Source organism: Staurois parvus, unplaced genomic scaffold (genome assembly GCF_062004578.1).
Source record: "Staurois parvus isolate SC_StPar_1 unplaced genomic scaffold, SC_StPar_1.0 ptg000059l, whole genome shotgun sequence".
In the NCBI taxonomy this organism is placed as follows: Eukaryota; Metazoa; Chordata; class Amphibia; order Anura; family Ranidae; genus Staurois; species Staurois parvus.
The window spans coordinates 12,940,331-12,960,665 of NW_028317855.1; the positions used below are offsets into that span (position 1 = coordinate 12,940,331).

At 40.5% G+C, this 20,335-nt stretch overlaps 1 protein-coding gene across 2 annotated transcripts in view; it reads left to right on the plus strand.

Moving 5' to 3' along the window:
• The window catches only part of KATNA1 (katanin catalytic subunit A1), a 71,264-nt gene that overhangs the window by 18,448 nt on the left and 32,481 nt on the right, over positions 1 to 20,335 (plus strand). The window contains exons 1-2 of one of the 2 annotated variants that reach the window (XM_089668618.1): positions 4,915 to 5,049; positions 14,736 to 14,762. Coding sequence is in view for 1 of the 2 variants with exons in the window: in XM_089668617.1 (XP_089524743.1) it covers positions 4,891 to 5,049 (159 nt within the window). In the remaining variant the exon portion in view is untranslated. Of the gene's footprint in view, positions 1 to 4,889; positions 5,050 to 14,735; positions 14,763 to 20,335 lie in introns of those variants that run through there. The other variant, XM_089668617.1, reaches the window with a different exon arrangement.

Below are 20,335 nucleotides of genomic sequence, written 5' to 3' on the forward strand. Positions count from 1 at the left end.
TGCTGGTACAGCTAAATGAGACCCACAGGTTCATATTGTGAGCTCTCTACATCTGCAAGGATGACTGGCAGGGAACCTGTCCCTGGAGTTGCAGCCTGTGATGGCTGAATACAGGATCAGCAGACTGGTGAGCAGGTGGAGCTGCATGTAGGCAGAAAACGTGCAGGAGCTCAAGTCCTGATTCAGAGTCAGGTAGGCTGGGTCAGCAGCTGGTGGGCAAATCTGGTTCAGTCTGTAGCAGGTGTGAGATCAGATTCCAAGTTGGGGTTGGTATTAGATTAGCAGATCTGCCTGCAAATCTTACTCTAGAAGTGTGGTCATTAAGCAAGCTTGGGTTTGCCACAGCAAGTCAGGAAAAACTGGGTCTAGACCAGCAAGACCATAAGGAAATATTGGACATAGGTTGCTGCTGAGGACAAGTCAGCACTGGCAATGTGCAGCCCTCCAGCTTGGCGCTAGGGATAGTAATCGTGCACATTTTCATGTACGCGGTCGCGTACCAGCCAGCCTGTGCTTGAGCACAGATGCTAGTACAGAAGCGCCATCTTTCATACTGGCATTACCTGACCCTTTCTAGTGACCTTTAAGAACAAATTACATGCATGCAAAGAACTTGGATTTCTTTCAGGGATTGCTGAAAAAGATGGCTGATCTGTCAAAAGCACTTTCAGAAAATGTTGCGGTTTGTGCAAAAAAAACGAAACAATACATACAATTTTAAATGGTTTTGTTACACATCATTAATGTGGCTACAATTGCCTGTTGCTATCAGTAAGCTCTCTGTATTAGGCCTCTTCCACATGGGTTAGAAATAAACAAACAAGGGTTAACTTGGCTATATCCCTAACCTGCATTCAAGGTGTTACAGAGCATTAATCTCTGTCCAAACGCCACCACTGGTTTTCAGGTTTTTTCGTAAGGGGAAGTGAACTCGTCTGAAACGTATTCTGAATGTGTCAAAACACTTTAGGCATGCTGCAGTTGAATTTAATGGAAGAGGCAGGTTGCAATATGCTGAAGTTCTTGACACAAGGTGATACTAATGCATTGACAACGAAAAAGTTTGGATTTTCTTTCATGGAGTGAAAATTATAAATGTGACAAATAGAAATACTCGTAATGGGGACACGCACACCATAATATAAAAATTAGTAGATGGTCTGATCCCTATTCATTCTGTCTAAAACGGGAAACAAAATAGTTTTGCTCTTAGGAATAGTTTAAAAATGATTTGTTTTTTTTCCACATCCCAAATTCTCTTTAAAAGAGGTCTGAGACTGACAGTATTCTGCAGTATAGTAAATCAGGTTTTCAGAAAGCTGATATGAAGAGGATGTCTGAATTCTTTTAGCAGAGACTTAATCCTTATAAGATTGCTTTTGGCTTTATGAATAGAGCCATATCTGTAAATCGTGATGTAATAGTCGACACTCGCGCTTTTCTTCTGTTTACTTTTACATAGGTGGGTCAGCATCATTCTAAGCATCCTGTATGGATACCTTCCTGATCCTGTTCGTGCATGTTTGATGGGAGAGGTGCATAAAGGAGTTACAAGTGTGCTGTAATGCAAACAAAGACTTTATTATTTCCATGCACTGCTTTTACTTGTCATGCTACTTTCATATCTTGATCTTCAGTATACCTATAATTGTATGATTGCTTGAATAATTATACTGGTATTTTAGGTCACGTGTAAGCCCTTTTTCTGTGTACAAGTGTTTGTGCTGGTTTTTTTTTTTTTTATAATAGATATATAGTTTGAATAGATTTCATTACCACGATACAGAGAAAGCACTGAGTGATTTGTGGATGACTAAAACTGGAACTAAAGTTTCAGTTTAACTACTTCAAGAGAGGACTGTTTCACCCCCTTCTAGTCCAGGCCATTTTTTTATTTTTCAATTGTACACGATTATGAAAATAGTTGTTAACGGTTTTCATTGATAGGTCTGCATACAGAATGCATTATTTGTTTACATGTCAAAATACAATACAGCACATATACAACTCCGTACATCTATCATACATGTACACTGTCCATACATGTTAGTAAGTGCCAGAGAACTTGTGAATGTATGAGGAACAATGCCTTGTGGGACATGTAGTCCTGGTCAGGAGAAGGAAGTGATTTAACCACTTGCCCTCCAGAGATTCCCCCCCCCCCCCCTTCCTGACCAGGCCATTTTTTTGTGTTACGGTGCTGTTACTTTAACTGACAATTGCGTGATCATGCAACGCCGCACTCGGATGAAATTTACGTCCTCTTTCCCACGAACTGAGCTTTCTTTCGGTGGTATTTGATCGCCTGTGCGGTTTTTTTATTTTTTGCGCTGTAAGAAAAAAAAGACCAACAATTTTGAGGAAAAAACAATATTTTGTACTTTTTGCTATTAAACATGTTCAGTACATGTCTTTTGCTAAAAAAAATTCCCAATACGTGTAACTTAGTTGGTTAAGTGAAAGTTATAGCATTTACAAATGGCGGTATAGATACTGGGATTTTTTTTTTTCCCCTACTAGTAATGGTGACAATCAGCGACTTTTTAGCGGGACTGCGGCAGGCATTCTGACACTGGGGAGGGAGCTAACTTGGTGTGACTGACATCCCCAATGACACCACTACAGTGACCAGTGATAATGAGACTTGGCATGAAGGAGTTAATGTGAGGGGCAATCAAATTGTTAACTGTGTAGGGACTGTTTTACTAGGGGGCGGGGTGTGTTCTTCACTCTAAGCACACTGATTGGGATGGCTGTGCGCCCGTACTGACAGGAAGAATGTAAACAAAGCAGTCTTTCTCCCCATCAGTAATCATCGGCCGGGGCCCAGTGATTGACCTCCGCGGCCGCGAATGGTGGCATGGGTAGGGTGCAGCTCACGTGCCCCCTACCCAGAAATGCAAAATCACGTGCATGTATATATACGTGATTTTGCGCACCCGTGCCGCTGTGTAGCAGTATATCTGCTATACGTCGGCGGGTAAGCGGTTAAAGAGATTCTAAAGGCAGAATTTTTTTTTTTTTTTTTTACCCTTGCTTTAGGGACACTCTATACTATACTTTTGTGACTTTCTATAGGGGCACTCTCAAGGCAGGAGGAGCCAGAAGCGCCAGTGGGGGGCCCCAAAAGAGGAGAATCGGGTCTGCTCAGAGCAGCAGGTTGCACAGAGCAGCAAATATTATTATTATACAGTATTTATATAGCGCCAAAGGGTTTGCTCAGCGCTGTACAGTAGCAAGGGGGACAGAACATGAGAAGACAGTAACAATACAATACATGAGGGTTCGAGGGTCCTGCTCTTTCGAGCTTACAATCTAGGAGGGAGACAAGTTTGTTGTTTTAGAAAAAAAAATCCAATGTTTATAATCACATTTAGGGCTGTGTGCAGGGAAGATCAGCATATGAACCCAGAGAAGCTGGAGGCTGATAGACTAGAGGCAATATAAGGCTTTACAATTTAATGCAATTAAAACTTAGTCTACCAGTATTGTGCAATATATTTAAAATTATTATATACGTGCCAAAAAGTCTCAGCTTTTCATACTATTTTGATATAAAAGATTTATATTCCCCTCCCCCCTACCCTTCTATAGCTTGTCTGACTCCTAGTTCAAATACACTATATAGCCTAGTTCTGGGTATATGTATTATATATATTATCCCTTTCCCTCTCCCTATGTTACACCTAAGCATATAAAATTCCCCCCCTCGAAAATTTTGAGGCCCTCCTTGTATAGGCATGTAAGAATGTGTAAACGCACACGTTTGGGCACCTACACATGAAAATGTCAATTACGATATGTTACGTGTTGCCACGCATGCCAAAATGAGAGCAATAATCCTAGCACCAGAACTCCTCCGTAACACTAAACTGATGTCCTATAAGGGGCTTTAAAAGTGGCACCTGTATTAAAGAAAAAAAAAAAAATATATATATATATATGGCACTAAAGTTTGTCACCAATTCATGAGCGCATGCAAATTTAAGATTTGACATGTTGGGTATCTATATACTTTGTGCAACCTCATCTTTTAGATTTTATTAACAAAATGGGTAATTTTTTGCCCTAAAATTAACTTAAGTGTGTTTTTTACTGAAGTTTTGTGTTTCCTAGACCTTTGTGGTAATATCGTGTGACAAAAAATTGGAACGAACACTATTTTATTCTTTAGGGTGTCTGCTTTCAAAAAATATATAATGTTTTGGGGGTTTTGTGTAATCTTCAGCCAAATATTTTATTTTTTTCTTGAACGTGCAATAAGGGCTCTGGCAGCGAAAGGGTTAAAGGATAAGTTCATCTTTGGGAACATGTCACATGTTCCATCCGTTTTTAAGGTTAAACGTGACATTTTTCCGCTCCTCAAGCAGCTTGCCGATCTGATCCCTCAGGGTGACAGCAATATAGGGAGAAGTTCCCTGTACTAGCTATCACTTTTGAAAAGAACCCGGCTGTGCCGGGGTTCACCCAAATGGCAGCGTCATCCATTCACAGAATTCCATGAATGAATCAACTGAGTACTGACATGTAGCTTGTAGTTCTCAATAAATCACCACAGCGCTATTGAGCGCTCTGGTAGTTCATTGATTCTTCCTATAAGAGTGAGCCTGCCTGCATAATGTACGATGTATGGACAGACAGATCAATCAATCAAACTGACTGAGTCCTGCATGGCACCAGCGATCTGGTTCGGATACTTTCCAAAAGTTTGCTATTATGTAGTAAGTGATGGTGTTTATCTTAATTGTAAGCTGATATTCTAATTAACTGGTGGGATCATAGTGTGTATAATATATCAATTTGTTTATTAGGTCTTAGAGAAAAGTTACAATGATATTGTTTTTGTCTTTTTTTTTTTTTTTTTTTTTTTTTTTTTTTTCACTTATCAGAATGAGTCTACTTATGATAAGCGAGAATGTGAAACTGGCACGTGAATATGCTCTTCTGGGCAACTACGATTCTGCCATGGTTTACTATCAGGGTGTATTGGACCAGATGAGCAAATATTTGTATGTTAAGGACACCTTTCTACAGCAGAAATGGCAACAGGTAAGACATCCTTATGTCTGGTGTTTGAATTTGCATATCAAAGTTTTAGAGTAGACATATGTATTAGTTTACTGTAATCTGGTCCAAAGTCAGGCATACAATCTTTCATGTTGAATTTTGTCACTGAGGTTTAGTTAATAACATTTTATGGTGCAGTAAGTTACTGTAAACTGTATAAAAGACTTTTTAAGTATGTACTGTTTACCTTCACTTTCCCATAGACCGTTATCTGCTTTAGACCTCCTTCCTGTACTCTGCATCATTGCAACCCACCGCTGTTTCTTGTCTGACTTATAAAGAGCACTGAAGATATGGTTAAGACCAAGAGCTAGAAAAATCCCTGACCATTGGTTAATGAATGTCCCCTAAATGGTGCAAGTGTTTGTAATAGGAATATATTTTTGACACACAATCTGCTCACTTAGAGCAGGTTCACACTGGTGCACTGCGTTTTGAACACAGTGCGGGTGTATGTGGTTTCTGGGTGTTTCATCAGCATTTTTAGCCACGGTCCCATTGACTTCTATTAGGTTGCACATTTTGCTGCATTTTCTGAAAGCGTACCAAAGATGCGGCATGCAAGACTTTTTAGTACTTGCCAAAAACATGTGCATCAGTGTGAACCCAGCCTTATTGTCACACTAAAACTACAAACTTTGGGCATTCTCCAAACTACATTTCTTGCTTGTTAATTAAAAGACACGGTTACTTTTTTAAATACCGCTAAGTTATACTGCTTTCTACAGGAGGAATTGGACACTGGCAAACAAAAAGCCAGGTATAGCCTCTCCCACTCCTATCATGCTTCAATTTTTTTTGCTAGTGTCCTATGTGAATGGATGTCTAACTAAATTTCTAGCCATTTTCTCTTTTTCAATATTTTTTTCCTTCAGTTTAAGACTGTCAACATGCATGTTAAGCTGGCCTCTTTAGGTAGCTACCTGGATCAGCGTATCCTTAGCTTTGGAGGTCATACTTGCACTCCACTGGACTGAAGATCACAATGCGTCACTGGAATATGACCTTTGGGCACTTGGCTCTGCTTGTGGCACTTTCCAGACCTCCGTATATTGTTGTTTGATGAGCACTTTTGAGGTCCTGGGCCATGACCTAGTCTCTGAAGACTCTTTAATGAGTACACTGTGTGGGCTGAGCATCAGAGGATACTATATTTATTGGAACTGCTTTTCTGTTGGTTTCTACGGAAAATGTTACCATGCTGGGAATTAAGTGCAGCAGTGTGGCGCACACTCCATGCTCTGTTTCTGCCTTCCTTCCTTGCACCCTCCCACCGCTGCTTTTATTTGCAAGGTACACAGTTTTACCTTGGTTAGTCCTTGATGCTGCCTACATTGACTAGTAAATTTTGGCCATTTGAACCTCTCCTACCTTCAACAGCTGCTTGTGAATACTTTTGGTGGTGGTCTCAATAAAATGGTCTCTGTTAAACAGTGCAACATGTTAAATTCAAAGAGAGGAGTCTCACTGCGTCAGGTCTCTCGATTCCTGTGCAACCTGCAACGTCCCTCTTCTGGGACATGACACTGATAGACTGGATCATTGTCCCTTGCTTTGGTCAATACACTCCTTTTGTCTTTCTTGGCACTGTCAGGTGTTGTCCCCTCCTCTGCTAATGCAGAAAAGCGTTCACTACAGCTTTGCTGATTTTAAGGCTCTTTTCACTTTTTTGTGCAACTACAAAGTGACACGATATCCAGTGTAACTTTTATTGTGACCTTGATACGACTTTACACTCTTGCACTCAGGTCGCATCAAAGTTGCAACAAAGTAGTGCAGGAACGTTTTCAAAGTCACTGTGACTTTAAGTCTCATAGATCCAAATGGGTGCCGTTAAAAACAATTGGCTGTGACTTGTCATGTGACTTTGTCCAAGTGTGAACAGAGCCTTATGGGCCAAGTTGCAGTTTTGATTGCTGAATTGTAATGCAGATGTAAGCATACTTTACACCTTCCCCTTCAGAATTTGTATCTGAGCCTTTTGGGGAGGCAGTGTCTAATCCTTGACAGTTGATTTTGCTTCTGTAGAGCTGCAGGCAACTGCAATGGTTCCCAGACTTAGATACCCTGTCTGTTACTGATGCAAATTTAACAGCCTGATGTTTCTACTAGTATGGTTACTATCTTGTGATCCCTGGGAGGCCTTCTCTTTGCAATGGTTGTGTACAGAGCAACCCCAATCCTGCTGTTCTCTGGTCCATCGCTGCCATAGGAAGCCGCTTCCTATTGTGACACACCTGCAGGCCTGATCTGTCTCATCCTAGACACAGCTCAAGCCAGAGTTTTAGTTCCACCAAAAAAATTAACTCTCCGCTCCCAGACTCACTCTACAGTCCAAGTGCCATCCAATGGTGCATGCGAGTACAGGGATTGATGGTGGTCATCTTTGAGGGCTTTTCTCAGTTCCACTCCAGACCCCTATAACACAACATTTTGTCATCATGGGACAAATTGGTTCAGTGTCCAGACAAACTGACATTGAAGACCAGGTTATCTCTGGCCTGGTGACTCAGAAATCCAACGGTTAAAGAAATCCTTCCTCCCCGCTGTCTTTTGAAGATCCTAACAATTGGATCCAAGTTTCGGGCATCAGTTCTTTCAGCTGCAGGCTGTCCTATTTTGTTATGTGGGCCTGTTAATGTTTTGATATTAACCCTCAGTTTGATTGCTTATGGACATCCTAATTGTCTGAATAACTGAATCCTGTGTCCCTTAATTAACAAGAGAGAAAACAGGATTTTTGTTCTGAACCATTACATCCATTTTTTGGAGTTTATTTAGGTTGCACACTGTTTGTAATTTTATTCATGTTGCTTTTTTTTTACCAAACTGAAACCTGCTGGGAGTGGGAAGGTGTACACCTACCTGGCCAATGGAATTTTAGCATGTCATTGTCCCATTCCTCCTGTAAGCAACAATATATCCCAATTGTCTCTGAATAACAGAATCCTGTCCCTTAATGAACTCCAAGAAAAGGATTTTACAGTAAGTAAATCCTTTTAATCTAAAGTAGACTGCTCTTTTCTGTACCCTACAGCAATTATTTTCTCCAACACAAAGTTACATAGTTAGTCTGCCTGAAAAAAGACAAAAGTCCATCCAGTTCAACCATATAAAAAAAAAGTTATCCTACACCCACAGTTGATCCAGAGGAAGGCAAAAAACCCAGCAAAGCATGATCTAATTTGCTCCTGCTGGGTAAAAAATTCCATCCTGATCCCCTGAGAGGTAATGGGATATTCCCTGGATCAACTTTACCCATAAATGTTAGTATCCAGTTATGTTCTGTGTATCCAAGAAAGAATCCAGGCCTTTTTTTAAAGCAATCCACTAAGCTGACCAGAACCAACTCTTGAGGAAGTCTATTCCACATTTTCACAGCTCTCATTGTGAAGAAACCAATGCTGAGTTGTGTTACTGTAATATTACAGAGGCTATGCTGACTGATGGTAGGGGAAATGTAGCAGCTGTAGAATACCAATATTGCTCTACTACTGGTATACAAATCCCAGCAGTGTTTGTGCAAGTGCCATGTTTGGCTAAAGGATGAGGGCATTTCTTTTGCAGCACTCATTGACGGTGTTGGGTGCTGAGCAAGTATACTGTGCTCCTGGTAATGCCCATTAGCCATCCAAAAGTCACAATTACTAGGAGCTGATTGTCAGAATGCTGTGTGATAAACAGTGGGCACCAAAATCGCTCTCATGAACCAGAATGATCACAGGTGGAGAGGGGAGTGATTTAAAATAATAACACAAGGTCTGATAGGAAATCTAGTTTTAATTCTGTATATTTTTGACATTCTGATTGAAGAACATTTGCACTTAACCAGGTGCTAACATTTCTAATTTAACAACATAGCTGAAATGCAGGAACTTTGTGGCACATGCCTGTGTAAGTCTTTAAAGCTGAAGTTTAGATTATTTTTTTTTTTTTTAAGGGGGGATACAGCACCAAACAGATTATTTATGTGAAATGTCTACCACATTAACTGCAGGTGGCTGCTTATGTTAAAAATAATCTTCCTCGCCATGCCTCTTTCATAGTCTGTAAGAGATTTAACAACCGATGCTACTACTGAGAAAAGTTGCGCCACTTGCCCTATTCTGCTATTTTTGCATCACATTGTGGTGGAGATCCTGGCATTTAACTGCTCCTCCTCCAGTCACAGAATTGCAGTGCATTGTGTGAGTAGTAGTAAGAGCAATATGAATGGCGGAAAGGGCAGAAGGGGGTGGGTAAGCAGTGAAACGTTTTGCAATAGCTGGTGTTACCTCTCACATTGCCAGAAGACAGCATCTCAGGACATTATCCGGCAGCTATGAAGGAGGGAATGCATGAAAGATTTTAACCAAAAGCAGCTGCCTGCAGGTAAGGGAATACATATCATTACACATAACTATAGTGTTTTGGTGCAGTATCTCAAAAAACTAACTTCAGCTTTTAGATTGATTCTATCTGCGCCTTTTTTGGATCTTAGGCCCAAGTTCCCAAGTAGGAGGCTATGACTTCTTTGCCTGCTGTCAGTCTCTGCTGAGTGGCAATACATCTACTGCTCACTAAATGTTTGGTGTTCGATAGTTGAATTACAGGGGTTGAAGCTTTGAATATGTGCATTTAAATATTGCTATATTCTTAATAAACAGAAAGTAAGCTTTTAGGCAATCCTTTAGTGGCCTGTAGCAGCAGACAGCGTGTGGAACAATCCATGTTAAAGTTCACAAAAGTAGCACTAAAGTTGTGCTAAGCACTTTGTGCTCCCATTTCCAGAGCACCTGCTCTATGCTTGTATTGGCTGGAAGGCTGTGAAATAATTGCTGGAAAGGGTGGTATTTTGGGTGGAGTGGGGCAGAATGAGCTACACTGCTGAAATTAAACTGAAACTACTTCCTGCTGTAAACTTTGAGGATGAATTACTCCACAGTTCTGTAGCTACATAGGCAAGTGTGGGCTTGTTTTACAGCTATCTGTTTTTAAAGCAGATCTTTACCCTCTATGTCAAGTTCTCCCCCTCCTCCCCTTCTCTACACAAATATGGCAGTGTTTTATTACATAGTTAATCTGGCCGAAAAAAGTCCATTTAGTTCAACCATGTTGTAAGTGTGCTTTTTACATTTTTAAAAAAAATTTCTACTTGCCTTTCTTTTAGCAAAAAGCGCAACCCTGACCCTCCATGCATGTCATTCAATTAGGCACACAGAAGGTTATTTACCTTGTTGCTGATTTCCTACCTTTACAGAATATGTCATCAATCTTCTGGTTCATATATAGTGAATCCTTGTGAGCTATTATGAATGAGGCATTCAGTGGGTGTTAAATAATAATTTACTAGTCTTATGTGTTTGGTGCGCTGGCACTTACACAAACTCACTTGGTAGTGTAAAATCAGTATATTAGGTATTTTTATAGTGCCGCGCTCCTATTTATGTGCATATATATCTCTATATCCAATCTGTTCTCATTCTAATTAATTAATAAATCAAATGTAAATCATGGTGATAAGTGATATTCCATAAACTAATATAACTGAATAATTACCAATATATTGCCAATACACACATAACCTAAATTCATGTGATAAATATTAATCAATATAGAACCTTAATTAAATGTGAATAATAAATAAATAAATGAATGTAATATAGGTATAAATATAATTAGTGCCACTCTAATTATATGTGATCAATCCAGCAATATTTGTGCAAGAACATATTTCAATGTGCACGTGCATTAATATAATACATAAATAAATAAAGTCTTTGTAAACAAGTGCCAAAGTGCAGGTGATTCCCTCTCGCCAGGTGCCTTGTGGTCTCCCTATGCGCTCACCTTTATGTTTGCCTGAATAAATTCAGGCAAATAGACTTTTTGATCCTTCCAGGATCGGTGGGTTAATGCTCTGTGTTTAGATGTGCCAAGGTGTGGATGTAGGTACTCCTGTACTCTCCTCTTTCTCCTTTTGCAACTGCTCATACACCGATATTAAGACCAGCTCTATCTCCTTATTCCCCTTCAGGGGTCATCTCCTTCTCATTTCCTCCTTTCACCAATGTGGAATTTAAGGGTCAGATGTAGAGAAAAGAGAAAGCAGACAATGGTGCCTTATCCTTTTAAATAGTGGAAATTTATTTCTGCCTGTAGCGATATTACACAGCGATATACAGTTCCTTGGTGGTCCAGGGCAGCATAAATATCAATATTTATTGGATCCAATCATTATCCCCCTGATGAAGTCACGTGACCCTGTGATGCAACACGTAGGGGAGGGGCTCTGACGTCACGACGTTGTAGCGGAGAGGATCGGCGATTCCAACGCAGACAGAGGCAAGCAGGGAGGGAGAGCAGAGGTAGAGGATTGCTCACCCACTATTGACTGTGATATTTATGCTGCCCTGGACCACCAAGGAACTGTATATCGCTGTGTAATATCGCTACAGGCAGAAATAAATTTCCACTATTTAAAAGGATAAGGCACCATTGTCTGCTTTCTCTTTTCTCTACATCTGACCCTTAAATTCCACATTGGTGAAAGGAGGAAATGAGAAGGAGATGACCCCTGAAGGGGAATAAGGAGATAGAGCTGGTCTTAATATCGGTGTATGAGCAGTTGCAAAAGGAGAAAGAGGAGAGTACAGGAGTACCTACATCCACACCTTGGCACATCTAAACACAGAGCATTAACCCACCGATCCTGGAAGGATCAAAAAGTCTATTTGCCTGAATTTATTCAGGCAAACATAAAGGTGAGCGCATAGGGAGACCACAAGGCACCTGGCGAGAGGGAATCACCTGCACTTTGGCACTTGTTTACAAAGACTTTATTTATTTATGTATTATATTAATGCACGTGCACATTGAAATATGTTCTTGCACAAATATTGCTGGATTGATCACATATAATTAGAGTGGCACTAATTATATTTATACCTATATTACATTCATTTATTTATTTATTATTCACATTTAATTAAGGTTCTATATTGATTAATATTTATCACATGAATTTAGGTGTTTTATGTGTGTATTGGCAATATATTGGTAATTATTCAGTTATATTAGTTTATGGAATATCACTTATCACCATGATTTACATTTGATTTATTAATTTAATTAGAATGAGAACAGATTGGATATAGAGATATATATATGCACATAAATAGGAGCGCGGCACTATAAAAATACCTAATCTTCTGGTTCATTCATTAGTTGATCTGAAATAGCCTTTTCATTTTCAAATCAAACTGTTAGTTGTGTGCTTTCTTGTTTGTAAGACCAGTGGCGGCTATGCCGCCTATTCCCCACCCACTGGTCTTGACACATCCCTTCTGTAGTTCTTTCCCCTGGAAGCAGCGATGTAATTCAGCCCTACTTGCTGTGGTGGTGCAGAGCGAGACTGTCACACATTCAGGCCTAGTGTACCTGCCCACATTCACTGCAATTCCCTGTTGTTGATGGGAACTGTAGTTTCCTTTTAACGCAGCGAGAGAGAACTGTTTAGGGTTTTGTGTAGGGTGCTGTACTAATGGGTGATTTTTTTTTTTTCGCTTGCCTTTCCTAGGGTTCTTCTTTAATGCAGGGAATGCATTAAGTTAAAAAAACCATTTAGAACCTCTTTAAAAAGTGAAAAAATTAACATTTAATTTAATTGCAAGGGGCATCATAATTAGAGTGCTAGAAAACAACCATAACTGTGTGTAAAATCGTATACAAAGCCAAAGCATTTTTTTGTTTTGGGAAAAAGAATTGAATGGTTAAAAAAGTTCTCAAGTTTTTAAATTTTTATTGCTTTGTGTGTTCCCATTGGTGAGATCTGCTTTCTGTATTTGTCCTGATGACCACTGTTGCTAAGACTGAGAGGGTGGGGAAAAAATCCAAAAACTTGTTACTAGACCTTCAAATGGGGACACTTGTTCGGCAACAGCTGACTAAACGGTATTTCCCCATACTTTGGAGAGATTTCCTCGCTTCTTATATTGTCTCCTGGACAGGAAGTAAAAAAAATATTTTCCAAAGGGACGGGTCTTCATAAGGCCTCATGCACACAGGACGTAAAAAAAAAACTCTCCTAGAAGCTGTCCTCCCGACAGCAGCATTTTTTGCAGACAAAACGCCTGACGCTTGTAAAAGTATCACGTCAAGCACTTAAGCGTTGCTTCATTTCATTGGCCAGAATGATAATTTATTCTGGCCATTGAAGTGAATTCACACTCAAGCTGCGTCAAGCGTTTTTTCTGCCAAAATGCTGCTGCTCCTGGATGCTACATCTGCTTTCTAAAACTCCGTGTGCATGGACACAAAGGATAACATAGAGGGCCGTTTGTAAGCAGTAAATGAAAGAAAAAAAAAAAAACGTGGCTGCAAAAATGCCCTGTGTGCATGAGGCCTTAAAGCAGCAGTGTTTTGGCAGAAAAAAAAATGCTTGACTCATCTAAACGCTAGGTGTGTTTAGCGTTTGAGCGTTAATTAATTTCAGTGGCCAGAATAAATTATTAGTGCCTGTTCACATATATGCGGATTGGATGCGGTTTGAACTGCAATCAATCCGCATTACATGTGAAATAACATTGTTTCCTGTGGTGCCTTTTCACATATGTCCGCACCGCATGTCTGTGAATCAGGTCTCATTCTGGCCAATTAAATGACGTAATGCCCAAGCACTTGATGCTTGTAAACGTGCCGCAGTGCCCATTCACATATATGCAGATTGCGTGCGTTTTGAACTGCATCCAATCCACATGACGTGAAAAAACATTGCTTCCTATGGTGCTTGTTCACATATGTCTGGTGCACTGCCGGTGCAGTTTGTGTGGTTTTAAAGAGTCATGTCCGATTTCTGAGCAGTACCTCCGGTTCAGGTGTGGATTACAGGCTATTGATTTCTATGGGAACCGTTTCTAAACCGCATATGTGTGAACAAGATAAGATCCTGTCCTAAACCTGATGTAAACCTGACATGAACCTGTGAACAACTACTATATCAATTAGCTGTGAAGCCTGAGCTTCAATCTGCACTGCATATGTGTGAATCAGCTCTCCACGCTTGTAAAAGTGTTTGATGCTTTTATAAGTGTCTGGCTTTTTTCTCTGCAAAAACACTGTTGCCAGGAGGACAGCTTCTATGAGTTTGTTTTTTTTTGTTTTTTGTTTTTTTTCCTGTGTGCATAAGGCCCCAAAGAAGAGCAATAGTTTTAAATAGTGCATAAAATACCTAAAAACTAAAACATGTTTTGACTTTACATTCAGGCAAGGTAAATGCAGTTAGTTGTTTGTTTTTTTTTTTTGCTTTGTAGACTGGATAAAATAAATCCATTGCATTGTTTCTCTCTCATAGGATTATTCTTTTTATGTATGAAGTCTTCTGCATAATGTTCCTACCGTGGGGTATATGGGTGATGGGACTTGTCTAGAATTCTGTTTAATGTATTTCCCCTGCCCTGCCTTACTTTTGCTGAAAGCCATAGTTCACATTATTAGACCTGTAAACTGGACAATGACATTCAATTGGACAAATGTATTCATGTACATCTAACAAAGCATCTAAGTAACAATGTATACATTACATCATAAAAATAGAATGCAGAATTCCGACTGGTAAAATTACTGTGTTCATTCCAAGAAGGAACGCAAGTAGTAACTAAATAGAGTGATTTTTCTGTCCTTTAACACAGCTTCACTGGAGTTTATTGGGGATATAGGTAAGAACCTATTGTCTTTTGTTGTGTATGTGCATGCTGAATGACTGTTTGTTTTTAAACTTTTGACCAGAAATACTGCATCTTCTCATTTAACTTGAGTTATAATTTTTGAAATACTTTTGTTTGTTAATGTGGCATTGCTAAAATTCTCTCCATTTTTTTCCTTGCTTGTTTTATTCAGGATTCAATTTTTGATTAGGATAAAGTGTTGCACCTTGGTATATGATCAGTCGGCCAGTTTCTTAGTTGTTTGCTTTCCATAGGTTCCTAGTTCTTTTGTCATTTGTTTGACAGCCTGTGTTCACATCAGAAGCTCATAAACCATAACAGGTCTAACAAGTTAAAGAAAAGGATTTCTGTGCTTTTCAGTACACTATTTCTTGTGTTTTATTGATGGGTAACATTAGACGACAATACAAGTTGTAAAACTTTCATGTGCACTCATGTTTTTGTGACATAATATTTGTTGAAAGCATGGGACAGTAATTATGAATATTTTACAATATTCACTGTGCCTTGAATGTGCAACATGAATAGCTACAGGCTAATTTAAAAGGGCAAGTGATACAGGTTCATTTATTAAAACAGTGCAATGCAGTGATCCATACCAACCACACATGACCTTTTTATCCGCTTAGAGTAGTCAGAACAAAATATAGCTGAATATTTGTTATAAGTTGCTATACTTTGCCACATTAAAGTGATAATGTCTATATATTTGGTTTAAAATTAAGAAATACTTGCACTGTGCAGTGATATTGCACAGAGAGGTTGCTAAAGTCCCCTGCCCGTGCTGCCATCTTTTCCCTACTCCAGGTGCCTCCTTATCAAGCAGGGTGCTAAGGTGGCACCTGTGCGAGCATGCTTTTGAGCCGGGCTGTGCACCTCCATAGAGCCACACACCACCAGTAAGCCACAAATCACACTCAATTCCCACAGGAAGTTGACTGATGGCAGCAAGAGTCTATGGCTCTGCTTCACTGTTTTTCATGTAAAAGCAAGAAGTGAAGGAAGCGATGCTGGAGCTGCAGACAGTACTAAAGCAGTGACATGGAGCCAGGTAAGTTTTTAAGGATAGGGGTTGGTGAGACAGGTAGTGGGGTGGTTTTTATCTCAATGCAGCAATTGCATTAGGTAAAAAAAAACCTTTTAGACTTTAGAAATACTTTAGGTATAGGTATGTCTAAGTTTTCAGTTGTTTTTGGTTCAAGGTTTATACATGAGTAATTCCAATGTTACCTCTGTGGAGTGTAATCTTTGTTTCATTTTACATATCTATTTCTCCTGACTGCCTTTAAAGTAGAACTAATGGCAAAACTTTTCAAGTTGGATAGCGTAAGGAAGGGTTATAAACCCTTGTGATTTCATTTTTGCTATCTGTGTTTTATTGGTGTGATATCCCATCACTTTCTGCCCCATAAACGCAGCAAGAAGTGAGAGGAAATCCTTTCAAAGTCGGGGAATCCCTGGTTGTTGCCAGAATCACCAGAACTAGTGCCCCATTGGAGGATTTCCCCTCTATTACAGTTCTATAGACAACCCAAAATTTGGGATTTTCTTTTACCTTCACTTTCGATGATAATGCTAAAGCGGATAAATAGAGGATCAATCTCTAATGGGGGGCACAGACAAAATAAGAACCCGACAGGTGTTCTAATCACCCGACCACTCTATCCACAACTAAGAAAAAAAAAGTTTTCCCTTTTAGTTATACTTTTACCACTTCCTGACTGGCCTAATGTAATATGACGCCCGGGTGGGACTTTCCTCATTCCGGGTTTATGTCATATGATGTCCTCCTGGAACGTGCCTTCCACACGGCCACAATCTGTCAGTGTACACCTTCTATCCATGAATACAAAGCTTCCTCTGATTGGCTGAGTCAGAGGTTGTGATATCAGCAGCCCACCTCTCTGACTCCAATCCAAGGAAGCATTGTATTCATGGACAGAATACATTGCGTTCTATGAGTGGATGAGCGCCTCTCAGACAGACTCTGTTGGTGTACCAGATATGAGACAGAAATGTCTCGGCTCGCACCCACAACACAGTGCTGTATGTAACCTCAGCTACATACAGTTTATACATGACATCCAGCAGCCTCACATGTTAGTGAGGGATTTAGTTTGTTTGGTTGAAGCTGGCCCAAGCGAATTAAGTGTAACAAAAGCTGAGGTTAAGCTATAAGTAAAATAAGGTTTCTAAATGTTCCTTATAACATAGCAGACCATCACTTTTTGAGTTCAGGTAACATTGTTCATTGAAGTTTCATCACAACTGATGTTGATGTCTCGCATGATGTGTCCTTGATGTACTATTTTCTGGTATGTTAAAAGAATTCAAAATATTAAGTACATATTGCTAGTTCATGATGCCTAATCCATATAACATTCCACTTCCCTTAGGTGGCATGTTACTGTACGTAATTGCTTGGGGATGCACATGCTGTTCTGGAATGTAATTCTGTTCTTATATATTCACATGTCCACACAAGTGCCAGATATAACTCTTTATAATTTTCCTCCTGTTTTAATATTAGTAACTTAGGGGCTCTTTAATAATAGTTGCAACAGCAGTATTAATTTAATACATAATATTGACAAACTAACTTTAAACAATGTAGAACAAATGTGCATTAATATTCTACAGTACCAGTCTGGTTACAGGGAATATTGAGTATCCAAAATCACAATATGACACTATAGAAATAGAGGGTTATGGATTGCCATGATCAAAGCAGTTACTTGATTATCATAGAAAATTAATTGGAGGATTTTTGAAATGGGCAGTTCATACAAGTAAAATCACAAACATCTTGCAAGTCTAGGAAATTTAAAAGTGGTCAACAATTTCTGAGTCAGTGTTCGAGACTTTCAGGAAATTTTACAAAATGCCTACAAGAAGTTATTTCTGCCACTGGCAATACCAGCTTGCGATGCAAAGAGTGTAATATACCGTATTTTCCGGCGTATAAGACTGGGCGTATAAGACGACCCCCTACTTTTCCTGCTAAAATGTAGTGTTTGGGCTATACTCGCCATATAAGACTACCCCTCTTCCAGTGCACACCAGTGGGAAGAATCGTGCCCCATCATTGGTGTCAGTGGGAGGAATAGTGCCCCATCATTGGTGTCAGTGGAATAGTGCCCCATCATTGGTGTCAGTGGAATAGTGCCCCATCATTGGTGTCAGTGGAATAGTGCCCCATCATTGGTGTCAGTGGAATAGTGCCCCATCATTGGTGTCAGTGGGAGGAATAGTATCCCATCATTGGTGTCAGTGGGGGGTGGAATAGTGCCCCATTATTGGTGTCAGTGGGGGGTGGAATAGTGCCCCATTATTGGTGTCAGTGGGCGGGGGAATAGTGCCCCATCATTGGTGTCAGTGGGGGGGGAGGAATAGTGCCCCATCATTGGTGTCAGTGGGGGGGGAGGAATAGTGCCCAATCGTTGGTGTCAGTGGGGGGGGGGGAGGAATAGTGCCCCACCGCGCCGCCCCCCTAAAAAGTGTCAGCATGCCGTTACCGGCGTATAAGACGACCCCCGACTTTTCAGAAGATTTTCAAGGGGTAAAAAGTCGTCTTATACGCCGGAAAATACGGTGTGTATGTGTATATGTATATGTATGTATGTATATATGTGTATATATGTGTGTGTATGTATATATATATATATATATATATATATATATATATATATATATATCTTAAAATTAAAGGGACACTTTTTAATCAGAGTATAGCATCAGGTCATTTTAAACACCTGGAATATGTATCTGGTCAGTTAAGTAGCAGAGGGGGTTGTTGATCAGTTTCAGCTGCTTTGGTGGTAATGGAATTAACAGGTGCACTAGATGGGCAACAATGAGACAACACCCAAAATAGGAATGCTTTACTGGTGGAGGCCACTGACATGTTTTTTCCCCTACTTGTCTTTCTGACTGTTTTTCAATAGTTTTGCATTTGGCTAGAGACAGTGTCACTACTGGTAGCATGAGGTGATACCTGGACCCTACAGAGTTGCACAGGCACTCCAACTCCTTCAGGATGGCACATCAATACGTGCAATTGCCAGAAGGTTTGTTGTGTCTCCCAGCACAGTCTCAAGAGCATGGAGGAGATTCCAGGAGACAGGCAGTTACTCTAGGAGAGCTGGATGGGGCTGTAGAAGGTTCTTAACCCATCAGCCGTACCGTTATTTGCTCCTTTTGTGCAAGGAGGAACAGGATAAGCACTGCCAGAGCCCTACAAAATTACCTCCAGCAGGCCACTGTTGTGAATGTCTCTGACCAAACAATCAGAAACAGCCTTCATAAGGGTGGCCTGAGGGCCCAACGTCCTCTAGTAGCCCCTGTGCTTATTGCCTGACACGATAGAGGTCGATTGGCATTTGCCATTGAACACCAGAATTGGCAGGTCGACCACTGGCACCCTGTGCTTTTCACAGATGAGAGCAGGTTCACCCTGCACACATGTGACAGATGTTAAAAGGTCTGGAGAAGCTGTGGAGAAGGTTATGCTGCCTGTAACATCATTCAGCATGACTGTTTCGATGGTGGATCAGTGATGGTCTTGGGAGGCATATGTAGCAAGCGTACACACAGAGACGGACACGGTCCTCCATTATGTTAAGAATTCTCCATGTCTCCCCTCATTCTCCCCCTCCCTCTCTGAGAGCCACAGTGACATCTGGTCGGTGTGGGTGTTGGAAGTGTCACAGGCAGGCCAGAGCCCAGAGGGGTGCCCAGAACTATACAACCTCTCTGGGCTGAGTGCCTGGCTGTCTAAGAAAGCTGTGCAATCGAGCACATCGTAAAAGATGACGCAAGCCTTCCCAGGAGTTCAAAGACTTTCCAGAGGAGCACGAACCAGATAACAATTTTAAAATGCATTTTTCCCCTATGTCTCATATCTTGGAATATGAGAGACTTGCATAAAAACCAGGCATGTCTTCAGATTGCCCACAAAAAGACAAACCGTTTTGATAGGTCACACTCCCTGACTGGAATACCTAGGAAAGCAGAAAATTACATCTCTAGAACCCTTCAAATATGTATTTCATATTTCATATCTATCCGTTCCTCAGATGCGTCTGCATAGTAATCTACCCGTGGGTGGAATGTCACTTGTGCATAGAAAAAGTTATGAGCCAAAATATGAACTATAAGAGATTTTGGCTCTAGTTTAGGTCTATGGCCAGACCTTCCCTCCCTAAACGGGGCATTGGTCCTTGACTTCAGAGACACCCCCTGCTAGGGAACCACAAAATGGGCTGTCAGGCCTAAGAGAGTTAAGTTGAAGAATTCTCCCTTTTTAACATCAGAACCAACTTGGGAGACAGCCCTTTCGCTCTGAAACTTGATCTACAAAACCAAGGCTGATTGGCAAGTACTTTAACCCTTTTAAATAATGGTGCAGCGCTGAATAAATACTAAATCAATATACAATCAAAAATACCCTGAAGAAGTCACGTGATTATCGCGACGCAACGCGTTGGTGCGCGGTGACAGGACTTCCGGTACGTGGTGACGTCATTTCCGGCGTGGGGGCCATCTTTGTACACCCGGAACCATGC